General features: G+C 42.7%; 1 protein-coding gene across 5 annotated transcripts in view; it reads right to left on the bottom strand.

The window, feature by feature from the left end:
* The window catches only part of HINT3 (histidine triad nucleotide binding protein 3), a 48,057-nt gene that overhangs the window by 20,167 nt on the left and 14,192 nt on the right, over positions 1–13,698 (bottom strand). For all 5 annotated transcript variants that reach the window (XR_013622356.1, XR_013622357.1, XR_013622355.1 and 2 more), the window contains exon 2: positions 11,033–11,150. Coding sequence is in view for 2 of the 5 variants with exons in the window: in XM_068107193.2 (XP_067963294.1) it covers positions 11,033–11,150 (118 nt within the window). In the remaining 3 variants the exon portion in view is untranslated. The remainder of the gene's footprint in view (positions 1–11,032; positions 11,151–13,698) is intronic.

Below are 13,698 nucleotides of genomic sequence, written 5' to 3'. Positions count from 1 at the left end.
TAACAAAAGTTTAAGTTACACCGACATTAGGAACATACTGTACATAGATGAGGCTAGCTTTAACGTTAGCTAACATGGTGCTAGCTGGCTCAGCTGTTATTCTGCCTGTTTATGATTTCATGCAGAAACTGAAGTCAAGAGTGTGAGTAACATTATAGTTAGCATCTTACCTGGCTAGATTGGAGGATGAATACCAAGAACAACACACAGATGGAATGGAAGACTGAACTTTCAACTGAGGTATTCAATAACATCAACGTTACCAATTGATACGAGCGCGCGACATTACCAATTGATACGAGCGCGCGAGCGCGCATGTTACATGGATGGAAATGTAAAATGGCAGCTATAGCAGCACTAATTTGGATCTCTAGTCTGTCATTTCTGCACTGTGATTGGATAACATAAAAAAATATGTTTGGGAGTTAACAGCAGGAGTTGGTAGATTTTACGTGGGCTGGGTGAGAAACCTTTAAATAAGCAAGTGAAAATCTCTCGCAATACAAAGTCAATGGTGGGAAGAAAAGTTGAGTGGTACCAATGTTACTGCCAATGTCCCGCCCCTATGCAAGACTCAGGAGCATCTTGTTGACATTTAACCTTGAAAATACCTGGGTTTAGACCCCTTATGTACCATGTTAAGTTATCTGCAGTATTAACGTATCCTTATCATTTGTAAAACTGATTATTTTGTAATTACAGCATTAATATGCATACTAGTATACCATAGACACATGTAATCATGTTATGAATAGTTCTATCATGATCTATGCCCTTCAAAACATGGGTCTAGACACCTTCATTTTTCAATTATCTGCAATATTGGCTGAGATATGTCAAAAATCGTTTTTTTGATAATGGCAGCAGTAATTTGCATAAAAATGGTATGTGGGACATTTTTTCAGCTTGGGGCCATAGCTAGTCATTTTCTACACATTTTTTCCAATCTAGAAACACTGATTAGAAGTATATCTCCGGGGGGTGCAGGGGGACCTAGTCTTCCTACTAGACTATAGTAAAAGTATCAATATATTAATTATTAATGTTTCACCACCCTCTTCAATTCAAGCTCTTCAACTCAGTTCTCAGCTCCTGGATCTCCCTCTGCCTCTTTCTCACCCCTCTGGACACACCCTTTCACTCCAAACGTGACACACGCATACTCAAATACAATCACATTCATCTTTCTCAATCTATCTTCCACCCTTCCTTTCAAATGCTGAAGTGATTTTTTACAAACACTAACTTATGGGTGCCACACAATCCATACCATATAGCTTGGCAAAATGGCTTGCAAGCCATCTGTCCATGATGGTCTCTCAAGCGTCAACAGCCTATTCCTGGTCACCACAAAGTCTTTCCTACGAGTCACTGGTAGCACCAGCACAAGCACTTTCAAAACACACCTGGGCCCGGTTACAAGAACCCAGATAAGCCTATACTGTGGATAAATCGCATATCCGGAGAATTAAATTTATCCACAGGATAGTTTCCAGCAACCAGGCCCTGGTGACAAGTGTGCCTCGCTGACCGGGTCTTCAGTCAAAATCCTCAAGGCATGGGAGGTCAGTGTAGCACACTTGCGACAAGGTGCGTTTTGAAATTATGTGTGTGTGTGTATATATATATATATATATATATATATATATATATATATATATATATATATATATATATATATATATATATATATATATATAGTTGTGGATTTGAGAATCCTGTTTTTTTTTTGTTGTAAATATCACCCTGAGTAGTGTAATGATTCCTTGTAAATATTTCCGTTTTGTGTGTAAAGGTCAAAGGTCGTGCTCTTAGTTAGTCCATATACACGCACGTAGCAAATCATATACCTTTCAAGTTATTTCTTGTTCTATGTAGTTTAAGGCTGTTCCCACTAGTTGACACTGCATTGCACCGAATTGAAATAAGACAGATTCCCTTCCATTCCATTCCCAAAGCCTCCATTGCCAACTGCATTGGGCGGTTTTCTTCATCCCAAAACCTCCATTGAACACGCGGTCGGTTCGGAGAAGAAAGGCGTGTCTCCGCCCTCGTCATCGGAAGGAGGAGTGAGCCAGCCCCGACCAACCAACCAAGCACGAGGGGTTTGGCTTGAGAGGGCGGAGAAAGAACGATCGGGGAGGTTTCGCGAAGATTCGAGGGTGTGGCCTATATAACCCGTCACGTGACGCCCCACAAGAGAGATGCGTCAGAGAGTTGTTGAGTACCGCAGTCCACCAGTTGAGTTGAGCCCAGTGGAGGAAGAGCAGTCCACCGAGAGTGGAGTTGAGCCAAGTGGAGGAGGAGCAGCAGCGTGGAGCTGAACCACCGCAGCTTTGACCACCGCAGCTTTGAGCGTTGACAGCGGTTTCGGCCGCGGCTACAAAGCGACGCCACCGGGCGAACACGCCTGAGGACGGGCGGCGGCTGCTCACTCCCGGCCCGACCATTCTCCTGCTCCAGCTGAACCTTCCTCTCCTTCCTGCCATCCCTATCATCATCCCCCGTGTAAGTCTGATTGTCGTCCGCCTTTTATGTTGTCCTGGGGTTAAGTAAGACTGAATAGGTAAGCTAGAAATTGCACTGTGTCTTCTGGTCCTTCCATCCTTCTGTAAATTATTTTCGTTTCTTTCCTTCTCCTTGGTTCCTTTTGATGTGTACATAATAGTTCGTAATAAATCATATTTGTTCTTCCTTACCTTCTGGTTTCCTCACATCCGTTCGTCCTTGTCTTTTCCCAATTGAATACCTGTGGCACGATTTGGCCAACGTTCAAGAATCGGGTCTAGTACTTGCTAATGGTTCGTGCCGCGGCTGCTAATCCGCTCGGCAATTAACATCTTGTCCGCGGTCGCGAACGGGGTTGCTCACCTGCCTCTCCGGAGGGAGCCGAGCAACTTCAGGACTCACGTCGGTCAGTCATAAACAAGGGGATTAATCCCCCCTTCCTAAGGGGAAAAAGGCCGACGTAGAGATCCGTAACAATATATCTATCTATAATTCCAGTAATCTCTGTGTGTGTGTGTGTCTGTCTGTGTGTTTGTTTGTCTGTGACCGCTGTTTCTCGACAACCACGGGTCCGATATACTTGAAACTTGCCAGGTATATTGCTGGGGACCCGAGGATGTGCCTTTTCAAGGTTTCATATTAATCGGACAATTACTTACCGAGCGATGTCCAAAAAACGATTCAACCAATCAGAGAGCAGCGAACTAGCGCGTGTGCCGAACGTGGCGGACACACTCTGCCTCGGATGGCACATTTGAGAGCGTATTCATTTATTTCACGTTTGCAAACTATGTTGGCGCTATGTTGGCGTTAAACGATGTTTTAAAACTAATAAAAACGAATTTGCGATTCATTCGCTTTCCTGCGCGTTTGTGTACGCGATGGCGATTTCTTTACCAAACTCCGGAAGCCGTTCGCTTTGGACCGAACCATTTCATGTAAATAGAGGGGGGGGTTCTGTGGTCGTTGCGAATGGACCAAACCATTCATGTAAATAGAGGGGGGGGATTGTCACTGTACTCGCAAGCCGTTCGCCGTTCGCTTTGGCGTTGCGAATGGACCAAACCATTTCATGTAAATAGAGGGGGGGGATATAATTTTAGATAGATATATAGTACGGGCATATATATAGTACGGGCATGCCCTAGTATATATAATTAGGGTAGAGGACCTAAATAATATGGTTATTTTATGGTTAATAAATATATATATATATATAAATAAATAAGTTACATATATATATATACATATACATATACATATACATATATATATATATATATATATATATATATATATAATTAGGGTGCCACCAGTAATAGTGGGCGGAAATTAAAAGATGGATATTTTCAGTCTCACCCCGTAATATTATTCCACTTAGTGTAAAAACTGCGTAGAAGAAATTTGGTCCTGATTAGCCACCATTTGGAGGTCGCCCATTCAACTTTAAATAATGTCCGTTTGTTCACATCACTTTCTACTTCTTGGAAATAAACCAAATAACCATTTTCCTTTATTTCATGATTTCGGGTTTTTCTTGCTTAAGAGCAGGCTTCCTAGTATTTTATTAGACGTTACCCCCCTTTAGGCTGGTTAAAATTTTTTTCCTGTTTATCATCACTTTTTTTCAAAAAAGTGGGTAGGGAGGGAGGGGTTTTTTTTTTGGGTTTTTTTCAGAGTGAAATTTTAATGGATTGTTCAACGCACAATATGTTTTTTTCTTAAATATACTTGATCGGACATATATGACGAATCATGTTATGATTTCTAAACTAGTAAACCTTCGTATTGTTGCGAATATGGAATTTGGCCTCCATATCCGCTTGTAAATATTCCCCTATTTCCCCAATACTCCCCAACTATCCCCAATCCCCCATTCCCTAGTCCCATTGTCTGTAAACAACAATCAGTAGAGCCGACCTTCCCCTTTTTCCCCCATTAAATGTCGTGCCCAGGTCCACCGCATCTCACGTAGACAACTTTCGGACATCTTGCTAGTTATTCTTAGTCTATGTCAGTTAAGGACTCCTTTCCATTAATTATGACTCTTCGTTGCACCAGAATGTGATTATATGGCACCAGTAGTGAGTTTAGGACCTTTCCCATACCTCCTTCCATCTTCTTCCCCAAACAACAACTACAACAACAACTACAACTACAACTACAACTACAACTACAACTACAACAACAATTACAACAACAACGACGCTGCGCGGGGGGAGTGTGCGTCATCACACCGGCTCGGTTAGCCGCCATTGACAATGCGCGCCGGACCATGCGCTCCACGGGGTTACCACGAAGGGGCTCCTTGTCAGTCCCCCGTCAAGGGCGGAGCCTGGTAAACCCCCCGCACGCACCCAATGAGAAGCAACGTGCCGATTCCACGAGGCGGAGCTAACGAGCCGAGGGCGTGTCACTCCCCGCCGGATATACGAAGCGACTCCCCGGATGTGACGTCAGATGCGCCCCCAGCCTGGAGAGAGAAGTTGCCACGTACGAGCGCCGAATACCTCCCCGCATCTCTGGACCGGACCGAGTCGATTCTGACCTTTGAGCCCAGGTGCACCTGGAGCCATCGATCCTGCCTTTCCTAGCCATCAAACCCCGTGTGAGTCAGCCTTTTGTCCCGTTTATCTGTCGTCTGTTGGGAATAATATAAGAGTGTGTCTAAGTGCTTATCTTACTATGCTGTCCCTCTTGTAGTTGTAATCTAACCTTCCGTAACAATATAACCTCCTCCGGAGGTCTTGAGAACTGAACCCTGGTGTCGTGTCATTTGAATCCCAGCTGTGTGTCTTCTCCTTCATTGATCTAGCGTAGCGCGATTAGTCAACGTTCGGGTATAATCGGGTAACTTGTGCAGACGTGGTCATACCAAAACCGCTCGGTAAATAACATCTAAGCCACGTCTGTAACAGTATGTACGCACTGATACGATTCAAATAAAGAAAATAAAGAAACCTTTGTCACATTGAGTTCTGTTTACTTTTAATATTTGCTGATACATATAACAATGGTAGACCAAAACTTCGGCTTTTAAGAATAATGTCCGGTTGCCATACATGTATCTATCAGCAGCTATTGCCATAGCATTCATACATATTTGACTAGAATTCCTCGCCACGAAATATCACTTCATGGTGCCGGTACATGCATATTGAGCAGTTTGGTAGACATGGAAGAGGACATAAACCACATCAAAAGAATGTCTGATTCGCGTTTATATGTCTATCTATCAGCAGCTACTGATATTATAGCAATCATAGATGTATCTATCTATCAGCAGCTACTGATATTATAGCAATCATAGATGTATCTATCTATCAGCAGCTACTGACCAGCGTTCCACATTCGTGTTTATACACCTATCAATCAGCAGCTACTGCTATTTATATAGCACTCGTACATGTTGAGTAGAGTTCAACACCAAGAGAATGTTGGTTGCCGTTTATTCATGTATCTATCATCACCTACTACTACATGTAGTGTAGCGCTCGTTCCATTTTTGACGAAATCCACAGCAATAATTATCACGTGAGGCTCTCCCGTTTGCCGATGATATTTGGCTTCTCCTTCAGAATACCAACTACTTCTTGAACTTCCGAGTGGACCTCTTCTCGGCAAAAGGACTCTTACCGCAAGTACTGCATATCGGATATGACTCATCTGTGGTACTCAGCTCCTCAACACAGCCACAGAAATAGCACACATCTTCATAGCCAGCATAGCGGTCTTCATAGCGGTCCATGTAAATGGCGAGCGAGGGGGAAAACCCGCACAATAAAATATTCAACAACAACAACAACAACAACAGCGTACATTAAAACCGTTATATTTCTTACCATCAAGCGTTCCTGACACGAGCTCATAATACAGTTCGTCCAGAGTGATATTTTCTGGCACTTTGACACCAACCCAGGCCTTTAGAACACCACGTTCGCCGAATTTGGCAAACAACGAACGCCATTTTCTTTCAAACTGTCGCGCACATGTAACTTGGCTCAGACTTGGCTTTGTACACGAGCACATACACAAAGACTTGGCTTTGTACGCGAGCACATACACAAAGACTTGGCTTTGTACACGAGCACATACACAAAGACTTGGCTTTGTACGCGAGCACATACACAAAGACTTGGCTTTGTACGCGAGCACATACAAAATTCGAACCTGTTTGCCACTGAGCGGGAACTCCGACTTCGCGAGAATTTTTTTATTTTTTTTTATGGGCGGACTACTTTTATGGGGCGGGCGGCGATGATATAAACAGGACATTTTTTTTTAACCAGCCTTAGTGTTGGGAGGATGCCGCCGTCCCGAACAACCAAGTAAGCTTCGCCGTCGTATAATAATATTTTAACCAAATACCATAATGTAAGTAGGACATTGAAAAAACGCAAATTGCACGAACATAATATTTATTGTAAAAATGTAAAAAAATAATTTCACGAGGTAATGCATTTAAAAAATGGCAAAGTAACAAAAGTAGAACTTTGGAAAATGCAAATAATATGCATATCGATGCTCATACGCTGATACTTCCTTCACATCTTCATCAATGTTGATTTATTCGGAGCTGGGTGCCGCTTTCTGTGCTCGGTGACAACTTGAACGAGGAACTGTTCCTCTTTCAATGTCAACTTTCCATTTAGCTCCTGTACCAGAGCCACAGCCCGTTCGGCTCTGTCGTTCACTACCGCAAGTTTGGAGACCAGAGCCCGAGATTGCACGTAGTCAGGGTTTGACGTCCACGAACTAGGATGGTAGAGTAGGAAGTCTTTTGACAATTGAAGTTTTGAGAAGAATCCAAGGGTGTTCTTCGTGACCAATTGTACTAGTCCCGTGCTATAGTTGAGGAATGTAGCTTCCAAAATACGAGGACGTTTTGGTGGCCTGTCAGGGGCTTCCTCGTCCAACGCTTTGACCATGTTGCACTTCATTTCCGTCGAAATCCTCTCATCAAAAAATGCTAGACCCACTGCCTCCTCCGAAAGGTACCATAGGTGCGCAAGCTAGCTTCTTCGTAGTAGCATCAAAGATCTTATTGTCCGAATATCGAATGAGCGTCCTCATCAATTCCTAATCGTTCAGCGATGCTTCAATGGATTGGGAAGCTGTTGTCCACACCTTCATGCACACAAGAATGGAAAAGAGAGTGGGATCTCGAATTCCGCGTACCTCAGTGTTTGTCATTTGGAACTGGTTACGGAAGAGCCAGCTTCCTGATGCTGTAGAGCACCTTAGCCATCCATCGAGCCCGGTGCATGGCACCAGGAGCACGGAACTTGATGCCCTTGTGTGGAATTCCACCGAGGAAGATGACGGAAAGATTAAGTAATTCCTGATAGTCATCACGCACTTGATGAGCCTGTGACTTAGCAAACTCAATGAGTTCCGTTCTGAATTCAGAAATTGCGGCTTTGGTGACCACATCTGTGTTCGCCGTTTGGAATTGTCGCTGGTCAATGAAGAGCCATCGACTACGGAAGTGCTTGAAGAGTAGAATCTCAGGACCAGTTGATGCTGTCCCCATGGTTGCTTCAAACGCTGCTCCGAGCACCAATTCTAGGACGTGGTGTCTGCACGCAAAGTACATGAGGTCTCCTCCAAGTTTTTCCTCTAGAAGAACAAGAGTTCCCCCACGGTGACCTGTGTTTGTCTCAGTGGTGTCGAAACACATGGCTTTGACGCGATCAGTCACTCTCCATTCATTTAGGCATTCTGTGATGGCAGTTGCTTGTGCAGTACCTGACGAAAGCTTTGGCACCCAGAGGAGCTGTTCTGTTCTGGAGCCAGATATAAGAATAGGAAGACGGTCAACATGTTCCCGTGATGTCAGACCTTGCATGAGTTTCCTGTCCCAGTGAACAGTTAACGGACCCTCCACTTGTAACTCCGTCTTCAACTGCTCAGCCATCTGGACACGGAAGTTTTCACTCTGACGATGAATGGACCCACGATTAATGTTGTAATCGCTGGCGTCATGACCAAATCTGGTAGCTGCCTCGGCCAGCAGATACGTGGCCTTCCTTGACGAGAGGTGTGCACGATCAAAATTTTGGACCCCGGGGGTGACCTTTTAAAGTTATTCAATCCAAATCCCTGGTGTTGGGCTAGCGGCTAGGGTGCCAGCTTAGGATCCTAGGATCCTGGGCTTGAATCCTGGTCGATCACTGAATTAACGCCAGGGGGGTTGACTCAGCCTGTCATCCTTCCGAGGTCGGCTAATTGAGTACCAGTTCACTGGTAATTCCCTGTTTGTCGTAAAAGGCGACAAACAGGGTTGGCGGCAGGAAGGGCATCTGGCCGTAAAACATTGCTTCAAAAAGGGGACCAAAAAACAACAACAACCACGGTGCCCGAAAAAGGCCAACCCCCGCTTTGCGGGGAAAAATGGCCTCCAAAGGTGGTTATTATTATTTTTTTAATCCAAATGATTTTTCAGTCACAAAGTGTTTACGACTAATCAAATAGATTCCCGGGGTGAGAGTATGAAATGTCGATCTTTAAAAAGCTATATGTCGATCTTTAATTTTCGGCAAGCTTTCGACCAACAAAGGTCTTCTTCTTAGTCTACAGAAACAACAGGAGGCATGTATACCAGACAAGTATGTATAGTGATATGTGTGTAAGATGTGTGATATGTGGAGAAAATGCATACAAAAGGAAGAGCCACGCCAAAGCTCACTCACCGTCCCCAAGTTCAACGGAAGTGAAGCGCAGCTTACAGTTACCGTTCGCGTTACAGTTCGGTGCATATACAAATATAGAGATACATACATACATAAACATACAAGCATACATTCATATACCATTTATATTCATATAACATATATATATAAAACACAGTTTGTGTGTGTGTGTGCATGTGTGTGTGTGTGTGCGTGTGTGTGTGTGTAATGTTACCGATAGACTCCGAAACGGAGAGGCTCACGTGCTTGATATTTGGCATAGACATGGCCATTGAGCCTGGGACGAACATGGCCGAAACAATATTTGACGAGATCCATATTTTTTATTCATATTTACCTCAGCGCATTTCAGCGAAGTACCCGCTAATCTCAGCCAGTGCGAGCAGCTCGCTGATTCGCTCAGAGCGATCACGTGCTGTTCCATCCCGTCACACGTCACACGTTTACACGTAATTCAGGGTGAAAAGCCATTGCGTTTTTTCACCTTTATGCGATCGTGTTTTGTGTCGATTTTGTGCGATATGAATTAAATTTTAATTCATATTTCGTGTTTACGAATTCGAATACGAAGGATTTTCCCTTTCCCCTTTCGATTTCGAATACGAATCGAATACGAGCTTGAGTCGAGAGGGCGAATGTACGGGTTGGGAATGTGCGGGTCTCCCTTCCCCCGCCCGGCAACACCGGTACTGGAGGGCGTGGGTCACAGGATCGGTGAGTCTCCAAAAATCCGCTTCGTGCTCTTGCGAAGATGCAGGACGATGTCGCGATTGTTGTGCTGCTCTCCGACCATGAGAACTGCAATGTCATTGTTGACTCGCCCTCCCCTTCCCTCCCCCTCCCCCGTCCGTCCTCCCCCCTCCCTTCCCCCTCCGTCCTCCCCCCCCCTCCCCCTCCCTTTCCCCCTTTCCCCTCCCCATGGAGTCATTAGGAGGAACCTGGATAGGTTTCGGGTTTCTGCCGCTACTCTTCTACCCTCAAACCCACCCAGGCTCAGCCAATGAGCCTATACAGAAAATTTTCTGCAATAATTCACTTCTCCTAAGACAGATAGATAAAGAAAGAGAGAAATAAAGAAGAAGCAAGAATTAGAATGAATAAAGAGAATATGAAAAAATTGAAAGAAATGTGAAAGGAACAAAGATGTTGGGAAGAACCCAGATAGATAGATTTCAGCAGTTCTGGAGAGGCTTCAGAACTCAGAACTCAGGTTTCTTATAACTCAGCTTGTCAACATAATTATTCATAATTATGAAGAATAAGATAATTATTCTCATCACCGCACACAGAAACGAGTCATTGTTGGCTCCATTCCACACGAGAAACTTTTATTTTACCATATTTTCCTCCTTTCTGGATCATGAGGATAAAGATGCATCTTCCCTCCACTGTCGGGTCGATTGTAACTGCCCCATGCTGAACAGCACGGCATCTTTTACACCCCAAAACTGATGTCAGAATGACAAATTATAATGATGGAGATATGTAAATATGACAGAGTCCACACAGATGAACAGAAATTTCAAGTTTCGCTCAGCGAAGATAAATAACAAGATGGCGCCTGCGGTCATGTGATCACATATGCTCCAATCACGATCATTTTCGCTCAAACCGAATTCGCTGAACTCTCGTATTCTCTGGCTCTGCACCCCATGCTCCCTCCCACTCATTTTAAACAAACCAAGAAAAGTCCATGATGATAAAATGAAGAATGAAGACAGCACGTATTTCAAACTTTTTCACACTCTATGACTGCAAGATGTTCGCAATTTGGCTCAAGTTCAACTTCACAACCAATGAGCATTTCAGGATCAGAATGGTACAATACCCACCTATTGGCACGTGCTGCTGGGTCAAGGTCTTGGCCTGACCTACATGCTGTTTGGGGATCACCAGATAATGATATTGTGTGGCTGGTCGACGGTCAGGGAAGCACAAATATTCACCATCCTTGGATGGGAAAGAGGAGTGGCAGGGAAAAAGAAGGTTGTAAAATAATTAGAAATAAATTATTACCCGAATTGAACAAATAATTAATATGGTGTGAAGAACCAGTTTCCTCCGCCAACGAAGGTGGATGGAGGTTATGTTTTCACCCCTGTCTGTTTGTTTGTATGTCTGTATGTATGTATGTATGTATGTCTGTATGTCTGTATGTATGTCTGTATGTCTGTATGTCTGTATGTCTGTATGTCTGTATGTCTGTCTGTCTGTATGTCTGTCTGTCTGTATGTATGTGTCTGTATGTCTGCATGTCTGCATATGTCTGTATGTATGTATGTATGTCTGTATGTATGTATGTCTGTATGTATGTCTGTATATATGTATGTCTGTCTGTATGTCTGTATGTCTGTCTGATGTATGTCTGTATGCATGTATGTCTGTCTGTATGTCTATGTCTGTATGTCTGTCTGATGTATGTCTGTCTGATGTATGTCTGTATGTATATGTCTGTCTGTATGTATATGTCTGTCTGTCTGTATGTATATGTCTGTCTGTCTGTATGTATATGTCTGTCTGTCTGTATGTATATGTCTGTCTGTCTGTATGTATATGTCTGTCTGTCTGTCTGTATATGTCTGTCTGTCTGTATGTATATGTCTGTCTGTCTGTATGTATATGTCTGTCTGTCTGTATGTATATGTCTGTCTGTCTGTATGTATATGTCTGTCTGTCTGTATGTATATGTCTGTCTGTCTGTATGTATATGTCTGTCTGTCTGTATGTATATGTCTGTCTGTCTGTATGTATATGTCTGTCTGTCTGTATGTATATGTCTGTCTGTCTGTATGTATATGTCTGTCTGTCTGTATGTATATGTCTGTCTGTCTGTATGTATATGTCTGTCTGTCTGTATGTATATGTCTGTCTGTCTGTATGTATATGTCTGTCTGTCTGTATGTATATGTCTGTCTGTCTGTATGTATATGTCTGTCTGTCTGTATGTATATGTCTGTCTGTCTGTATGTATATGTCTGTCTGTCTGTATGTATATGTCTGTCTGTCTGTATGTATATGTCTGTCTGTCTGTCTGTATGTATATGTCTGTCTGTCTGTCTGTATGTATATGTCTGTCTGTCTGTATGTATGTATATGTCTGTCTGTCTGTATGTATGTATATGTCTGTCTGTCTGTATGTATATGTCTGTCTGTCTGTATGTATATGTCTGTCTGTCTGTATGTATATGTCTGTCTGTCTGTATGTATATGTCTGTCTGTCTGTATGTATATGTCTGTCTGTCTGTATGTATATGTCTGTCTGTCTGTATGTATATGTCTGTCTGTCTGTATGTATATGTCTGTCTGTCTGTATGTATATGTCTGTCTGTCTGTATGTATATGTCTGTCTGTCTGTATGTATATGTCTGTCTGTCTGTATGTATATGTCTGTCTGTCTGTATGTATATGTCTGTCTGTCTGTATGTATATGTCTGTCTGTCTGTATGTATATGTCTGTCTGTCTGTATGTATATGTCTGTCTGTCTGTATGTATATGTCTGTCTGTCTGTATGTATATGTCTGTCTGTCTGTATGTATATGTCTGTCTGTCTGTATGTATATGTCTGTCTGTCTGTATGTATATGTCTGTCTGTCTGTATGTATATGTCTGTCTGTCTGTATGTATATGTCTGTCTGTCTGTATGTATATGTCTGTCTGTCTGTATGTATATGTCTGTCTGTCTGTATGTATATGTCTGTCTGTCTGTATGTATATGTCTGTCTGTCTGTATGTATATGTCTGTCTGTCTGTATGTATATGTCTGTCTGTCTGTATGTATATGTCTGTCTGTCTGTATGTATATGTCTGTCTGTCTGTATGTATATGTCTGTCTGTCTGTATGTATATGTCTGTCTGTCTGTATGTATATGTCTGTCTGTCTGTATGTATATGTCTGTCTGTCTGTATGTATATGTCTGTCTGTCTGTATGTATATGTCTGTCTGTCTGTATGTATATGTCTGTCTGTCTGTATGTATATGTCTGTCTGTCTGTATGTATATGTCTGTCTGTCTGTATGTATATGTCTGTCTGTCTGTATGTATATGTCTGTCTGTCTGTATGTATATGTCTGTCTGTCTGTATGTATATGTCTGTCTGTCTGTATGTATATGTCTGTCTGTCTGTATGTATATGTCTGTCTGTCTGTCTGTATGTATATGTCTGTCTGTCTGTCTGTATGTATATGTCTGTCTGTCTGTCTGTATGTATATGTCTGTCTGTCTGTATGTATGTATATGTCTGTCTGTCTGTATGTATATGTCTGTCTGTCTGTATGTATATGTCTGTCTGTCTGTATGTATATGTCTGTCTGTCTGTATGTATATGTCTGTCTGTCTGTATGTATATGTCTGTCTGTCTGTATGTATATGTCTGTCTGTCTGTATGTATATGTCTGTCTGTCTGTATGTATATGTCTGTCTGTCTGTATGTATATGTCTGTCTGTCTGTATGTATATGTCTGTCTGTCTGTATGTATATGTCTGTCTGTCTGTATGTA

This window comes from Myxine glutinosa, chromosome 2 (genome assembly GCF_964187855.1).
Source record: "Myxine glutinosa chromosome 2, kmMyxGlut1.1, whole genome shotgun sequence".
Taxonomy (NCBI): Eukaryota; Metazoa; Chordata; class Myxini; order Myxiniformes; family Myxinidae; genus Myxine; species Myxine glutinosa.
Note: the sequence above shows the minus strand (reverse complement) of the source record. Positions and strands in the feature narration are given on the sequence as shown.